This window comes from Carcharodon carcharias, chromosome 18 (genome assembly GCF_017639515.1).
Source record: "Carcharodon carcharias isolate sCarCar2 chromosome 18, sCarCar2.pri, whole genome shotgun sequence".
NCBI classification, from domain to species: Eukaryota; Metazoa; Chordata; class Chondrichthyes; order Lamniformes; family Lamnidae; genus Carcharodon; species Carcharodon carcharias.
In genome coordinates, this window is record NC_054484.1 from 53771108 (window position 1) to 53789194 (window position 18087).

Sequence of the window (18087 nt, forward strand, 5' to 3'; positions counted from 1 at the left end):
AAGTGCCTGATGAAGCAAGAGCCCAAATATCAAAACAACCAGGCAGTCCTGGATGCAGTATATTAAAATGTGTGATGCCCTGCACCATAGAACAGCCACCTTTAACTGTAGTAATGTTTTTTCAGGGTTTCCAATTGACCCAAGCTGTGATAAACTTAGTGTCTAACCTTCTTAGTCAGTTGACATTTGAAATTAGTTCTCTTGTATTCTTGGATCAATCAACAGTCTGATTGGTACCTAATACAATTAATGTGAACAAAATGTATAAAAGATGGTGGATGTAATTGGTTGCAATTTTATATTTTGACTGTCTAGTCTCAGCACAACAGTAAATGCAGAGCATGGTATTAAATTAACTGAGGCATACATGTCAGAGGAGTTGCAGATTCAGTTCACCATCTTGTCCTGAGTAAGCTAACCTGAGGTGAAACTTTGGTCAGCTCCTTTATTGAATTCAGCAGCCCTGCATTGGGGACTTATGGAAATATCATAAAGGATTTCAATCCCTAATTCCTATCCAATGATTCATTGCACCATTTGTGTCTATTGAGGTGGGATAGAATCGGAGTTTCACTGTGGTGTTTCCCACTATCATATTGCTTGTTAAAACTCACTGCCTCAGCTTCCACGATGAATGGCCACTTGAATGAGTGCTTACAGCAGAGGAGGAGAAGAAACATTGGAGTGGGTGATAAGAAAATGGAAGAATCCAAGTTGAACATATGTGGAGGCCACCTGCACATGAAGAACACCTGAGGCTGTCCTGTCAGGTTTTATAGTTTGTTGATTTGCCAAGTGAAGAAGTTGAAGCTGAAAATCCAGCCCAGCAAACTTAAAGGCTTAGTTTCAACACCAGGTGTGATCTTTTGGATGTCCCTGGGGGCACTTTACTGATTGGGTATACTAAAAATAATGAGAGAAGGCCAGTAATTACTTTTGAAGATATTAACAGATGAATAGCATGCAATTGTGTTGTTTTCCTCTGTCCGCTATTTCAAAGGAGGCATTAACTGATTTATTTTGAGTGGGTTAACATCTCTCCTTCAAAACAGCAGAGGAATGCCACGCACATTGAAATGTTCATAAGCTAATACTGTATAGTAGGCAGTTGTTTCTAACTTCAAACTTGAATAGTCTGTGCAATTCATTACTGACCACCACTGTAAGAAAATCATTCTCTTGATAGGTTATAAATCCCTTAATTATAAAATGTAAATCAAGACAAGCAGCTTATGAAGTATGGTTGTCAATGAACTTAAGACCTGCAATATCTCTTTAACTCAGCCCTAACCATTTTGTACTGTAAAATTATTAAATTCCTTATCTACGTTAGCATGCATTAGCTGTGTCACATATTTTCTTCACACTGCTTTTAAGGAAAGAGAATAAAATTTAGAGCAGAGTATTTTTCTTTCACTGTGCCCTGGGGGTTGGGAGCAGATAGGCAGCAAATGATGCAGTATTTTGCTACGCTGTTGTCATCTGTAGAATGTAAATGTCAATGATACTGCTGGGATTATTACAAAGGGGCAGAAATTGGCTCAGAGAGAGGTTTTGAATGACATATTGTAGATAGTTTTGAAATTAGGCTCTGTAGACCACCAAAGAAAGATGCTGTAATTTTAACCCTTGCACTAACACATGCACACTGAGGATTTCACAAGAAATGCCTCTTGGACTGTGCAGGTGTAAGAAGCAATTTGTGCTGCTCTTTGCTTTTGTGAGTCAATGTAATGTCTAAAGCACCTTGCTGGAAATCAAGAGCATAGATACCAAGCCAAGATATTAAGTGTGGGGAAAAACAGGCCACACTTCCGGTAACTTATTTATTCTAGATTATTTCTTGTTACCCATTATTTTTAAAAAGTGTGTTTTTCATTCATTGCTAATCATCCAGATATTGTTAACCATGTAATGCTAACAGCATTGTGCAAGCAAAAGATTTGCATGGGTTTCGGAGCTTTTATTGTATGTAGGGTAGTTGGATATATTATGACCTCTTGAAATGTTTTCTTCTACTGAAGAATAAAAATGGATAGCAGGAGTGCATATAATGGAGCGTTCATGCACCCTAAAATTGTTGTTTATGGCCTCAAATTTTCGAAACCTTAACTTGAATATTCAATGTCATTTCACCGTGATGAACTGTCTAGATGGTAGCTCATCTGCATTCACACGAACAGTTACATATCTTCAGCATCTCTAATCGAGAATCATACAATGCCACAGCACAGAAGGAGGTTATTCAGCTCATCAAGTCTAATTGACTCTTTAGAGAGCAATTCAATTAGTCCCCTCCCCTGCTTATTTCCTATATTCCTGCAAGTTTTTCTTCAAATATTTATCCTGTTCCCTTTTGAAGGCTCCTCTTGAATCTCAGAATTTCAGATTTCTAGCATCCACAGTATTTGCTTTTGTATTGTCTGTTAGAAAGGGTGGTGCAAACAGATCCAATAATAACTTTTAAACGGAAAATTTTTAAATTACTGGTTACATTCACGTGACATTTCATGAATCTTAAATGGATGCGGAATGGAAAAATTCCAAATGTTCTCATCAGTCAGAGATGCCGATAATTTGAATTGCACCACAGTTTCATAGGTGTCATGTACATGGTCATCTTGAGGGTGTCCACATTAACCCAGTGAAAAGCTGTATTAGAGAGTCGAATGGATTTTGCTTGTCTGGGAGTGTTAAACCAAAAAAAGCGACAGTGAGACTCAAAATGGTGCACAACAATTTTTGTTCTTTAAGCATCTGTTTATATCTGTTTGCAATAAACCTATTACACTGATAAATAAGTGCATTATATTCTCAAGATTCAGCAGATAAATGCACTAACATATTGTGGTATTAAGCCATACACACTAGAATTATCTTGTATTCTGTCCTGAGTTAGTTGATCTCAGAGAGCAGCAGTGAGGCACATCGAGTAACCTCCAAGCTCTTTGACTACGAAAGGTAAAATTCCCCAAGGGCTTTCACATCTGCTGGCTCTCTGGTGACTCCTATTGGAAGATGCACGCCTGTGGACGTAAAATGAGGACAGAAGCAGACTGAGCTGTGATACCCTCCTTGATAAATAGCCCACCAGCAGTCATTATCTGGGTCGACACATGAAGGATGGTTACCTTAGCAAGGTAACATGGAACTCCTGGTACCCATGGAACAGAACCCCAGCAAAGGCTGTTGCTTTTAGGATGGCAAGGAGGAAATAGTTCATAGGAGAGCAATATAATAGAAAAGCTGTCAGCTTTGCACGTATCTAAAATGTATGAATTTTAACAACATTGAAAGATATATTTCTCTTTTTCATGTGTAACTATTGCAGAACAATTGCATGATATCTTCGCACATACATTGCATATTATTTCTTCATATTGCTCCCATGGTCATTCACATTGCTGTTCTTTATGCTGCTTTTTTTTTTTCCTCCTTATTTTGTGTTTGTTGCATTTCTCCTGAGTTTCAGCTGCCACTTCATCTCCATATTTTTGTCTTGCAGTCCTGTTACTCTGATCAACTTCTGGCCAGTAGATTATGAGTGAGTACTTCTGCTGATGTACACATCTGCATCTTGGTTTATTTATTTTCTTTTTAAAAATATAAATAAATGATTGCAACCAGTGTTCTTAATGTTTCAACTCCCAGGGATGCTTTTGCCTAACTTAGTTTGCTTTTGAATAGAGTTACATTTTGAACACGATTGTGTTAATTTTCTGAAATATTTCAAAAGGTGAAATGTCACAAATGCCAACATTTTTAAGATAATGATGTTAAGTACATAAAATCATTTCCATCCTGGGGAATGGGTGATGCATTAGGTTAAACACTTTCACCTCAAATGTTTGTTCAACTCCAGCTCAGAGTTATGGTGTCTAATTCTCCTCTGTCTGCGGGCTGTATGGGTCCCACGTGAAAAGGCTTTCTTTGGCAACCTCAGTCCAGTTCCTGGTGGAAGGGCCACACAACTCAAAATTGTCCTTTATTCGGCACTCATTGCCACTATATTGGAAATTTCAGTCAGAGGAGGCACCAATTGATTTGTGAGAGAAGGAAAAGCAATAGTTTATACTCTTGGGTTAGATCTGAGACACATTGTGGTGGAAATTTATCTTAGTTGTTAGCATAAAATGGACAGTATCATTTTGGCCAGCTGTTAAATGCATCCTCAGATATTCAAATCCACTGAAGTCTATGAAACTGAATATCAGCTGATGCAACCTCATGGATTTTGCATGACTGCTCATTCCAACTTGCTACTCCATTTTTTGTACAGATTAGAGGAATCTTTGCTTAGTTCTTAACATTGGCAGTGGGTTTCAGAAGTTGCCATGTATCCCTCACCTAAAGAATCAATAAATTTCACATTATAATCCCTTTCAGAATGTTAACCCTTTAATTTCCTCAGAGCTTCTCCCACTCTGCTTCAGTAATTTTGCTGGAATCTCAGCATAAGGTCCATTTTACATGGCTAAATATAGTTATGGTGGCAGTTGTATCAGAAAATGTTCCCAGCAGTAGTTCAAGATTGCATAAATTTATTTCCTGGTTAAAACGCTGATGTGGAAGTAAAATATCAGGGGCCTCATGTGTATTTAATTTTAATTATTCCCCCAAATAGAGAGGACCTTTCCCACCCAGCAGGTGAATAATGGAAGTGGATGGATAATTGAAAGTCTCCACATTATAATCTTCAATGTATGGTACATTAATACCCAAGGAATAAGTATGATACTTAATAAAATAAATTGTCAGTCAGTGTCTCTTGAAAGGCTTTCTTCTACTGAAGAATAAAAATGGATAGCAGGAGTGCAAATAATGGAGCTTTCATGCACCCTAAAATTGTTGTTTATGGCCTCAAATTTTCGAAACCTTAACTTGAATATTCAATGTCATTTTACCGTGATGAACTGTCTAGATGATAGCTCATCTGCATTCACACAAACAGTTGCATATCTTCGGCATCTCTAATCGAGAATCATACAGTGTCACAGCACAGAACGAGGCTATTCAGCCCATCAAGTCTGCACCCAGTCTTTAGAGAGCAATTCAAATAGTCCCCCTCCCCTGCTCATTCCTATATTCCTGCAAGTTTTGTTTCTTCAAATATTTATCCTGTTCCCTTTTGAAGGCTCCTCTTGAATCTCAGAATTTCAGATTTCTAGCTTCCACAGTATTTGCTTTTGTATTGTCTGTTAGAAAGGGTGGCGGAAACAGATCCAATAATAACTTTTAAAGGGGAATTGGAAAAGTACTTGAAGTGTAAATACTTGCAGGACTATGTTGAAAGGGCAGAGGAATGGAACTATTTGGAGAGCTTCTTCCAAGAGATGGCACAGGCATGATGGGCTTAATGGCCTCCTGTGCTGGATCATTCTATGATTGTGATTATGCCACCAACAGAATGCCAACTATGCTACAATATTTTGTAAAAGAATAATTTGAATTAAGTTTGTGATGGAGCAGTTCCCGTGCTAACCTAGTAGGATCCATATTTTAAATGTGAATAGATTGAGCAGACTACAATAGCTTGCATATCCACCTCACAGCATTTTTAGGCAACCCCAAGGAATAAACTTGCAGTTGTGTTATTTACTCAGGCTGATTGAGTGAGTGCGAGAGACAGAGACAGAGCTGGGAATAAATAGATTAGAAATGTACTAAATTATTCTTATATTAACAAACAATTCTTCAGAAAGTTAATAGTGGTATGGTTTATTTTTAAATGTGGGCTTCCCTTTAAATATATGTATGTATATCAACTCCAAGCTGCCTGTCTTAAGCTTTTAATTCAAATCTCTGAAGTAGAACTGTTAAATGATTATAAGTTTCAACCTGTGAACTGTTAGAAATTGACTTTTTCCTTTGATATCAAAAGTTCTCCATTTGAAATCACTTGACATTTATCAGTCATTTACAGTAATAGAGATGTTTCTATTGCTTCTGTACTGTTGGCAATAGATTTTCTTCAATCAAATGTGCTTTTCCAGTTTGGCGCCATTTCAAGCACATGGAAAGAATCAATTTACATTATTTTTTATTTGTTTTTCAGAAACATTAGCATCAGACATGCATATTAAAAGTAGAGCATGATGAATGTAGAGAGTCACCCATGGCAAAGTTTATACTTAATTTTAATAAACTAAAAATAGAGTGAATTATATGGCTTTTGAAATTCACAGCAGCATACTTGTCCCAAAGCTTGCCCACCTGGGGCAACAACAAAGCAGATAAGTTATTGCAATTGTCTATCGCAGTTAAGTAGACCACGCAGAGATGGACGTCATAGTGGATTGGCATATAGTCATTATTTACTGGATTGTAATCACAGAAAGGTCGTGTTCCAAAATGTTCAGACAATTGTACGCAAATAGCCTTGGTAAATTGTTATTTGTGGGAGGTGATAAATCTGGCAGCCTTTCACTTCAGTGTTTTGTACATTGTTACACTTCTGTAAACAGCAGGTCTTTTTCTCAATTGCAGACCTGCCTCATCTCCTCAGTTGTCACATGATGATACTCATTCACGAATTGAACATTATGCTAGCAGGTAAGAGACACAATTGTGTGTCATTCGTGGAGCTCAATTTAATCATAATTCATTTCAACAAAGATGGTTTAATATATTCTTTCTGTATGATTCTGTTGCATCTAACAACTTTAAAAGTAATTTCCAACTGACTTTCCAACTTAGGTTGGTACATGGAAAAATATTCAGTTAACCTTTTCCAGTCTACAGCAGTATGTCCACATTCTAGACTGAAGATGTATGTTATACTGAAGTAATCATTAGGTTTGTAGCTGATACTGTTTGAAAGTGGAGTGTAACTTTTTTGTTCATAGCTTCATTGCTATTTTCACATTTAAGTGCTTTTTAACGGAATTTACTGCTTGGGTGATATTGCAATAATGATGTACAACGAATTCCTTAGAACATCTAGGTTAATCTGCACTGTTAAGTAATGTTTCCTTCCAGGTTCAGTCCAAGTTCTGTGCCACTTTTTATAAAGTATTGTATAAATAGGATGTTGTAGATTATGCCAACACCTGTTTCCAACCTCAGAAGGCACACTGAAGCAGTTTGTTGATTTCAGCATGCATTCTCATAACAAAAGTCTTCTTTGATGGTACTGGTCATTCTATTCTGAAGCATCTTGGGATGCTGTTACATTAAAGGCACTATATAAATGCTTCCTGTAAGGACTCCATCCCATTCTCTCAGTTCCTTCGCCTCCGTTGCATCTGTTCTGATGATGCCACTTTCAAAAACAGTTCCTTCTTCTTTCTTCCTTCTTCCTTAATTGAGGTTTTCCACCAACAGTGGTTGACAGGGCCCTCAACCGTGTCTGGCCCATCTCCAGCGCATCCGCCCTCACACCTTCCTCTCCCTCCCAGAACCATGATAGGGTCCCCCTTGTCCTCACTTATCATCCCACCAGCCTCCCCATTCAAAGGATCATCCTCCGCCATTTCCGCCAACTCCAGCATGATGCCACCACCAAACACATCTTCCCTTCACCCCCCCGGCGGCATTCCGTAGGGATCGTTCCCTCCAGGACATCTTGGTCCACTTCTCCGTCACCCCATACACCTCAACTCCTTCCCACGGCACCTTCCCATGCAACCACAGAAGGCGCAACACCTGCCCCTTTACTTCCTCCCTCCTCATCGTCCAAGGGCCCAAACACTCCTTTCAAATGAAGCAGTACTTCACTTGCACTTCCCTCAATTTAGTCTGCTGCATTCGCTGCTCCCGATGTGGTTTCCTCTACATTGAAGAGACCAAACGCAGACTGGGTGACTGCTTTGCGGAACACCTTCAGTCTGTCCGTAAGCATGACCCAGACCTCCCTGTCGCTTGCCATTTCAACACACCACCCTGCTGTCATGCCCACATGTCCATCCTTGGCCTGCTGCAGTGTTCCAGTGAAGCTCAACGCAAACTGGAGGAACAGCACCTCATCTTCCGACTAGGCACTTTACAGCCTTCCGAACTCAACATTGAGTTCAACAACTTCAGATCATGAACTCTTTCCTCCATCCCCACCCCCTTTTTCCAATAATTTATAATTTAAATTTTTTTTTATTATGTATATTTTTCTTTTCCCACCAATATCCATGATTTTTAAATGTATTTCCATCCATTGTTTTATCTCTACCTTTTAGCCTATTTCGATCCCTTCCCCCCACCCCACGCCCGCTGGGGCCATCTGTCACTAGCTTGTCCTGCTTTCTACCCTTAATGTCATCATTAGCACATTCCTTAACTAATTTCACAACCGTCATCACCCCTTTGACCTTTTGTCTATGACATCTTTGGCAATCTCTTCTTTGCCTCCACCTACCACTGGCCCTCTATCCAGCTCCACCTGTCCCAACCCCCTCTACCAGCTTATATTTTACCTCATTTCTATATTTCTTAGTTCTGATGATGACTCATATGGACTCGAAATGTTAACTATATACCTCTCCGCAGATGCTGTCAGATCTGCTGAGTTTTTCCAGCTATTTTTGTTTTTGTTATATATGCTATTTGTTGTTGGACTAGAATCATGAGTATGCTAATATAATAAAAGCAAAGTACTGCGGATGCTAGAAATTTGAAACAAAAACAGAAAATGCTGGAAAAACTCAGCAGGTCTAACAGCATCTGTGGAGAGAAAGACAAGAGTTAACATTTCGAGTCCAAATGGCTCTTCTTCAGAGCTCTGATGAAGAGTCATACGGACTCGAAACGTTAACTCTTGTCTTTCTCTCCACAGACGCTGTTAGACCTGCTGAGTTTTTCCAGTATTTTCTGTTGAACATGAGTATGCTGTTCAGCCACTTGAGCCTGCTCTATCATTCAATTAGATCATTGCTGATATCCACCTCCACTTCATTTACCTGCATGAGCTCTATATCCATTGATAACTTGAGTAAATTTATATTTAATAAGTGTAATACCACTGGGAGGTAATCAGCTCCATGCTGGCAATGCCTTTTGTTATATTTCTCTGCTTAGTAGAGCACAGAAGGTCTTGCAGAGATATATTTTTTAATTCATTCATGGGATATGGTGTCGCTGGCTAGGCCAGCATTTATTGCCCGTCCCTAGTTGGCTTTGAGAAGGTGGTGGTGAGCTGCCCTCTTGAATGGCTGCAGTCCATGTTTTGTAGGTACACCCATAGTCCTGTGAGAGAGGGAGTTCCAGGATTTTGACCCAGTGACAATGAAGGAAAGGTGATATATTTCCAAGTCAGGATTGGGAGTGGCTTGTAGGGGAACTTCAAGGCGGTGGTGTTGCCATGTGTCTGCTACCCTTGTCCTTCTTGATGGTAGTGATTGTGGGTTTGGAAGGTGCTGTCTAAGGGAGCTTGGTGAGTTCCTGCAGTGCATGTTGTAGGTGGTATACACAGTAGCCTTTGTGTGTTGGTGATAGAGGGAGTGAATGTGGTGCCAATCAAGTGGGCTGCTTTGTCCTGAATGGTGTCAAGCTTCTTGAGTGTCGTGGGATCTGCACTCATCCAGACAAGTGGAGAGTATTCCTTCATGCTCCTGACTTGGGCCTTCTAGTTGGTGGACAGGCTTTGGGGAATCAGGAGGTGAATTACTCACCGCAAGATTCCTAGCCCCTGACCTGCTCTTGTAGCCGCAGTATTTATATGGCTAGTCCAGTTCGGTTTCTGTTCAACAGTATGTTGATAGTGGGGATTCAGCAATGGTAATGCCATTGAATGCCAAAGTGCAATGGTTAGATTCTCTCTTGTTGGAAAAGGTTATTGCCTGGCACTTGTGTAGCTTGAATGTCACTTGCAACTTGACAGCCCAAGCCTGGACGATGTCCAGGTCTTTCTGCATTTGGACATGGACGGCTTCAGTATCTGAGTCACCGCGAATGGTGCTGAACATTGTGCAATCATCAGTGAACATCCCCACTTCTGACCTTATGAAAGGAAGATCATTGATGAAGCAGCTGAAGACGTTGGGCCTGGGACTCCTGCAGTGATGTCCTGGAACTGAGATGATTGACCTCCAAACATCTTCCTTTGTGCTAGGTATGACTCCAACCAGCAGAGAGTTTCCCCCCTGATTCCCATTGATTCCAGTTTTGCTGGGGCTCCTTGATGACGCGCTCGGTCAAATGCTGCTTTGATGTCAAGGGCAGTCACTCTGACCTGGAGTTCAGCTCCTTTGTCCATGTTTGAACCAAAGCTGTAATGAGGTCAGGAGCTGAGGGGTCCTAGCGGAACCCAAACTGAGCGTCTGTGAGCAGGTTATTCCTACGTAAATGCCACTTAATCACACAGTTGATGACCCCCTCCATCACTTTACTGATGATGGAGAGTAGACAGATTGTAATTGGTTGGGTTGGATTTGTTTTGTTTTTTTGTGTACAGCACATACCTGGGCAATTTTCCACATAGCCGGGTAGATGCCACTATTGTAGATATAGTGGAACAGCTTGGCTAGAGGCGTGGCGAGTTCTGGAACACAACTTTTCAGTACTATTGCGGGCATATTGTCAGGGCCCAGAGCCTTTGCAGTATCCAGTGCCTTATGCCTTTTCTCAATATCACATGGAGTGAATTAAATTGTTGAAGAATGACATCTGTGATGCTGCCAACCTCTGGAGGAAGCTAAGATGGATCATTCGCTCGGCACTTCTGGCTGAAGATTGTTGCAAGTGCTTCAGCCTTATCTTTTGCACTGATGTGCTGGGCTCCCCATCATTGAGGACGGGGATATTTGTGGAGCTTCCTTTGTGGACTGCAGAGCCTAGATCTGATCCGTTGGCTGTGGAATCACTCCGCTCTGTCTATCACTTGCTGCTTATGCCATTTGGCATGCCATTAGTTCTGTTGTAGCTTCACCAGGTCGACAGCTCATTTTTCGGTATGCCTGGTGCTGCTCCTGGCATGCCCTCCTGCACTCTTCATTGAATCAGGGTTGATCCTCTCGCCTGGTGGTGATTGTAAACTAGCGAATAGGCTGGGCCATGAGGTTGCAGATTGTGGTTGAGTACAATTCAACTTGGAACCAGGGGCTCGGGAGCGGTGCAGCGAGGGCTCGGGAGCGGTGCAGCGAGGGCTCGGGAGCGGTGCAGCGAGGGCTCAGGAAAAACTTGGTAAAGGCTTGCGAGAAGTAGTGTGAGGCTGCTGGGGTGGCAAAGTGAGAAGTGGCAGGGCAGCGGTGGACAGGATGGCTCCTCATGCTGCAGGCAGTGAGAGACAGAGATGGAGTGACTCTGTTATCCAAAGCTGGAGAAATGGCTGAGTGAGCAACCAGCAATTGCTGGTGTGCGATGGTATCACTGTATGCAGGCACAAACCGGTACTGGTACTAGTAAATGGGCTGACGGCATAAACCAATGACATCACTAGTGGGAGAAACTGCATATGCCCCAGCAGATCCACTGTGAGAAAAGCACATATGCACAAGACACCTAGTAGATCGGTGCCAGGAGTTACAGGAGTTATATTGATGATCCTATTGCTTGAATGTGAGTAGTGGCTCTAAGCAGCTGTTTCTGGACTATGTGATACTCATAGGATGGATGCTGGACCCTACATTGTGTTGGGAGGCAGCATCTCTCAGGAGGATGATGTAAATTGTTTGGGAGATGAGGCTGATCACTGGAGGCGCTGGTTGGGTTTTGGAAATGGATTCTTATGCCTTCCCACCTTCCGCTGTAGCCAAAAACCCATCAGATTAAGGAAAGAGATTTAAACAAATGGCCAAAAAAAAAATCCTTGAAAAGAGGAAAGACATTCTAAAATACATACCATCAAAACTAATCCTGATTCCAGGTCTTTCAGCAGCTTCCCATTACAGTTAAAGAATTTATTTAAATCAGTGGTTAATTAGAATTCTAATAATGTCTGTAAGTTAATATGAACTATAGCCATAATCATAGGTTGAAGTATTAGTAGCCACTTAAGAAAACCATGTCTCTGGTGAATGGCAATGTTTTAAAATATGGTTGTTCACCCTACCATGATGTGACATGTCAGAAGCTACATGATGTTACCATGAACTGCTGTTGCTACAAAGAGGACTTGGATAGAAACATGCACAGTCATGCATTGCCTGTTTCCTTTTCATTTGAATGCTATGTTGTCACTATTTAAGGATACTTTGTTCATTAATCAGGTATTAGGAGTGGAAAGACAACGTGAGCTAGAAAACAGGGTCATAGGTTCAGCTGCCTCTAACTGGATTGCTTATTGTAAGGAATGAGTCAATGTGTGGGTTTAAGAAACAATGCCTATTGACAATTAACCAGTAATTATTGTTAAAGAGGGTAATAGCTTTGGCTTCTTGAAGTTGACTGTTTAAAAACAAAACAAAAGTAGACACAGCAATTCCTAATCTAAGCTACCCTTTGCAGAGAGAATGCTAAATAGAGGCTACAGCATTTCTTGGCATGCTGGGGGTGGGGCCTGGGAAATCTAATTACCTCTGTCTCCTGGCTGATTGGCCAGACAGTGTTCTTAACATCTGGGATTAGGCAACCATCTCATTCATTTGCTACAGGGATTTGCTACACATCTGGATGAAATAAAGAACAAGAATAACCTACTGACCTTGAGGAAGAAAAGTCATAGAATCATACAGGACAGAAGGTCATTCAGCCCATATGCCTATGCTGGCTCTTTGAAAAAGCAATCGAATAAGTCTAACTGTCCTGCTCTTTCCCATTGCACTCAAAATATTTCCTCTTCAAGCATATATCCAACTCACTTTTGAAATTATCACTGATTGATAAGGTCCAAAAATTTGCCAGGATTCTGTTGGTTTCCCATTGTAACTCCAGTGGGACCGACAGATGATAGCCATTGGAAAACATGTGGGTCTGCTTGTGCTTGGTCTCTGCCATTTCAGGGGTACCGAGGTACACCTAGTACAGTATGGAGCCTTCACCAGATACTTTTAAGGTACACACCATCAGGAGGATGGAGAGACTCCATTTCCCTGGTTCACATGGTGCATTCTATACAACAAATGAGAAGAGGCATTCTGATGTCTGTATGGCAGAAATTGGACCTTACTGAAGGGAGTTTTTGGTGGGGTGGGAGCGGTGTGGGCGTCTAGGCCAGGGAATCAGAAGAAAAATTATTTATCCAGTCCTGGATTGGGAGAAATTGCTTCCAGTTAAATATCAGCACAACTGAAGTCATTGTTTTCAACCTTCGCTCCAAACTCTGTTCCCTAACTATCATCTTCATCTGTCTCACAAGCAACAGCCTGAGATTAAGCCAGTCTACTCACAATCTTGGTATCATGTTTGATCCTAAGATGAGCCTCCGACCTCATATTCATACCATCACTAAGACCATCTATTTCCACCTCCACAGTATCACCCGACCTCCCCCCTGTCTCAGCTCATCAGCTGCTGCAACCCTCATCCATACTTCAGTGACCTCTAGGCCCAATTATTCCAATGCACCCCTAGCTGGTCTCCCACATTCTATCTTCTGTAGACTCGAGGTCATCCAAAATTCTGCTGCCCATGTCTTAACTCACAGCAAGTGCTATTCTCCTATCACTCCTGTGCTCGCTGACCTACAGTAACTCCTGGTCAAGCAGTATCTTGATTTTAAAATTCTCATCCTGGTTTTCAAATCCCAATACGGCCTTGCCCTCACTCCCCTCCACCCTGCCCCCGACTATCTCTGTAATATTCTCCAGCCCCATGACCCTCCAAGATAACTGTGCTCCTCTAATTCTGGCTTCTTGTGCCTCTCCAATTATAATTGCTCCACCATTGGTAGCCGTACTTTGAGTTGCCTAGGCCCCAAGTTCTACAATGGCCTCCCTAAACCTCTTCACCTCTCCTTCTTTAAAATGATTCTTAAACCTACCTCTTTGACCAAGCTTTTGGTCATCTGACCTAATATCTCTTTATGTGGCTTAGTGTCATACTTTGTTTAATAACACTCCTGTGAAGTGCCTTGGAACATTTCATTCCATTAAAGGTGCTTTAGAACTATAAGATGTTGTTTAAAAAAAAAAATTATTCAGCCTCCCTACATGGGGGCCAATTGGGTGTTGGCCTGATTAATCTCCTACTCATGAGAGGTTCGTGCCAGATTTGCCAGTTGCATGGGAAAGGCTTGCACTAGAAATGAACTTGTAGTTTTGTGGATGCCTGTCTGTCCCCATTAACCCTTGTAAATTTTGGTGAGGTTGATGCTAAAGGACACTGACGTTGTATCCAGAGGACTTTGTCCCAAAAATGTAAAAAGTGAGAATTATTTTACCTAAGCTGTTTGAATTCATCACAATCTCATAATTGCTGATTTTTGTATTGCAGGCTAGCAGAGATGGAAAACAGAAATGGATCTTACTTGAATGACAGCATCTCACCCAATGAAAGCATGTATGTATTAGAGTGAAGTTCAGCAGCAGTGTCTTTCATGAGGGAGTGGAAAATACCATGTGAGAGTTAACAGTTTTTTTAGAAAACCAAATAATAGTGACATAACCAAAGTACATCATTTTGTTCAATGTGGATTTTCATCTCCAGATTAAATTTTTAGTCCCCTGGAATTATATTTTAGCACATAACTTAGTACATTAAGAAAGCCACAGGATACATTGTTTGCTGCAGTGTAATGCCCAGTCTAAATGAATGGATTCTCCTGTTGCTTCAACAGATCACTGTTCAGCAAGTTAAAAAAAAGAGACTGGTTTACAATCTAGGTTGATGTCATCTCATGTGTGATATTAGGCCAAGTCTTGATTTGCATAACTGATTGCAAAATACTGCATACAAAGTCAGTTTTGGAGGGATGGATGGAAGCAGTGGCTTTGCATCGCCCTTGCTTGTCTTGACAGCTCTTGACTCTGTTCCCCTTAAATGTCAAAATCGTTTGATGACAGAGACTTCTATTTCAGTCTGCGCAAGGTTGTTTTCCCCCGTGTATTGGGAACTCGCAATTGGCTTTCAGATTGTCTTTATATCTAAATTTGGAGTGTCCTGTGGCACGGGTTCCCATGCCCAGCTGGCTGTAGAGTACTGCCTTTGGTATGTGGGAATTGTGCATGCGAACCACATAACCAACACAGTGAAACTGAGTACTGATGAGCTGGCTTTCGAAACCGGGTGTGCAGCACTTTGCAAGAACCTCAGTGTTAGGGATATCGTCCTGCCACCTGATGTTGCAAATAGATCACAGGAATTGAAGGTGAAATGCTGCTCGTTGTTTCATATTATGCAGCAAGGTTGTCGAAGTCTTGTAACCGTGAGGGTTGATGAGAGCTCTTCATCCATAAAAAGTCCCATATGGTCAGCATTTCAAATAGCCTCTCCTAATCAAACTCCTACTGCCTGGCTTTGTGTGCCAATCGCTGTTTAGAACTGTGGGCAGTGGTGTGAAGGCGGGTGTTTGGTTCCTCCAAACCAGACAATTCCGGGTTGGTAGGGCTCGTCAGCCTTAATTGACAGTCTACCCAGGAGAAGGTAGCCTGTCTAAGTATTGGGCAGAAATCCATGATGCTGGATCTCTGCTAACTTCTCGCCACAATTTCTAGCGGATGGATGCAGCACTGTCCGCATTTAGGCAAATACATGCAAATGAAGCAAAGATGTCATCAAATGGCCAGTGTCTTTTCTGCTATGTTATCTTCTCACCCTAATAAAATGAGCATTTAAAGTATATGGCCAAATGAGGCAGAAGATTTAGAGAGGTGAATTATAGCATCAGTTCTGAGTATATTTCTGATAAACATTTGAAGTTTTTTTTTATCCCTAATGTAATCAGTTACTTTGGCCAGCATTTTCTGATCAGCATGCGGGGGCGGGCCCTGCATGCCAGAGTGTAAAATGAAGCATGGTGACGTCGGGTGTGCGTCATTCCTCCCTTTTGTTTGGCGGGTGCGCACTGAAGTCAGCTGTGCGTCCGCCGAACTGTCAAAGGCCTGTTAAGGCCATTAACACAGCAATTGAACTAATCGACAGGGTTGCTTGTCCAACCTTAAGATTGGTGGGCAGGCGAAGAGCCCAGGCGGCCTTCGTATTTTTCATGAAACCTCATCCACGGGCAGGGTGAGGTTTTATGAAAGGTTTATTAAATTAATAAATATTTATTAAACATTTGGTACGCTGTCACATGTGTAAATGATTTTTAACATTTTTTATTTTGAAGTGTCAAATTCAACTTAATCTCCCTGAGTCGGCTCCATGCTTCAAGGAGAGTTCTACACTCTTTCGTGTGTGAACGAGCACAGGCCCCGCCTCTCCCTCCTCCAGCCACCACCACCACCCCCCAAACCCGCACAGGTAGTGCTGAGCACTATCAGGTGCGCATCATGCTGGGCGAACTATAATTGGCCCACGTAAAATGGCAGCGATCGGCTCCGTGTCTGCTCCCAACCGGCCCACTCACCCAACGGGGAGAAAAGTTTCCCTTTTGATTTCTGCTTTAGTGCCCCACTACACAATTCAAATGGTTCTCACATTGAGAGTTCTTCTGCATATTTGTTGTTCGAAAGATGATGGTGCAAAGCAGCAGAGAGATAGCAAGTTTGTCAGATGGCCAGAGAGACACATGACATCGGTGGCACCAGTCCCTCCATACCAAAATATACATGCAATGATGTGCATGCCTGCAGTTGTTAGAGAATCAGTGCCTTTGCAGACACAGAAACTTAAAATGAGTCTTTGACACGTTGTTTGCTGAAGCATGCAATGTGATCATCCCAAAGGACAACGAATGGTATCATGAAAGGACGGTATAAGACAGTGCCACAATTCCCAAAAGTCCCAGGGAGTCAGTGATTAAATCCGTTAGGCCGTTTTTCAAGATTTTTCCCAAAACAACAAAGAATTCTATTCTCTCAATGGAAAGCTTGTTAGCAGGTGAAGCAAGTGAATATTTGCTTTCCTGGTAATCACTGGAATGGTTTCACTTCAAGATAACACCCAACTTTTATTTTCATTTTAAGAGTTCACTTTTTAACGCAGAAAGGCACATCTTCAGGTGCCTTTTGGATGGTTAGGGCTTGAATCTATGCAGTTTCCCAAGACATGAACTTAGGACCAACATCATGAAGTCCATCAAACTGGCTGTGTTACTTCAGAAGCCTCCTGGAATGAAACCAGTCTACATCTCACAGTATAAAGTCCTGCTGCATGTTCCAGTTCTTGTGGTGCTGCGTGGGCATTTAGGCTCTGCTTTCTTTCTGCCACACATGCACACTCCTGAATGGACAATGGGGAGGGTGCACACACTGCTTCTCTGACATACAGCACGATTATCCGTGTCCGTTCCAGCCATACCACTCATACTCAGTTCTAATCAGCTTTCTTACTAATCTGCGAGGAAGGAGACCGATATACCAATGAGATCAGTAAGTCCTGACTTACGGTTGTTTAGGACTGGTTAATAAGCTTGTCCAACCAGGAAGGGAATGTTCTCTACAATTTGGCACCTCAAGCCACAATAGCACCAAATGATCATCTATGGCAGAAGCACAAACTCCCCTTGACCTTCCAATGTGTCCTCTATTGCAGTAATTCCTGAAGCTGCCCCACGCTCAGTGATGCACTTGTGCTGTGAAACTGTCTTCCAATGACTTGTACATGCTGCAAATGTATTACTCCAGTTGAGGTCCCATCAGCAGCACCCTACCTGATATGGCCAGCAACGTCAGTGCCAACGCTTGATGCACTGAAAGCACTGTTCTTTTACAAGCAGATTGCACAGCATTGAGATCCCCACGCTTGTCAACTAAGCGGTGATGCATTCAGACTCTACAACCAGCAACATCTTTTTTCTCATGGGCCACCAGGTGCTGCTGTTGATCATTCACACTCTGTGTGTGACCCAACACACTCCTGTTCTGCTCACTTGTAAAATTGTCTCTAAACTTGTACTTGTGCGTGGCTCTGTGTGCTGCTAAATGCTGACAAGTCTAGATACGGTGGAACCTGTCTTCTCTTCAGGCATAAGTAACAAAAAAGAACTGACACTTCAGGTTGTTCCAAGCTGTCTCACAGCCACTGAAATATTTTGAATTGTGGTAAAGAGGGAAATACAGCAGCCAATTTGCTCGCAGCCATGTCCCACCAAGAGCAAGTGATGTTAATTGAGGATTAATA

At 41.8% G+C, this 18087-nt stretch overlaps 1 protein-coding gene across 2 annotated transcripts in view; it reads left to right on the plus strand.

The window, feature by feature from the left end:
• The window catches only part of dmd (dystrophin), a 1748406-nt gene that overhangs the window by 1680462 nt on the left and 49857 nt on the right, over positions 1–18087 (plus strand). For both annotated transcript variants that reach the window (XM_041212034.1, XM_041212035.1), the window contains 3 exons: positions 3506–3544; positions 6487–6552; positions 14299–14364. In XM_041212034.1, the coding sequence (XP_041067968.1) occupies positions 3506–3544; positions 6487–6552; positions 14299–14364 (171 nt within the window). The remainder of the gene's footprint in view (positions 1–3505; positions 3545–6486; positions 6553–14298; positions 14365–18087) is intronic.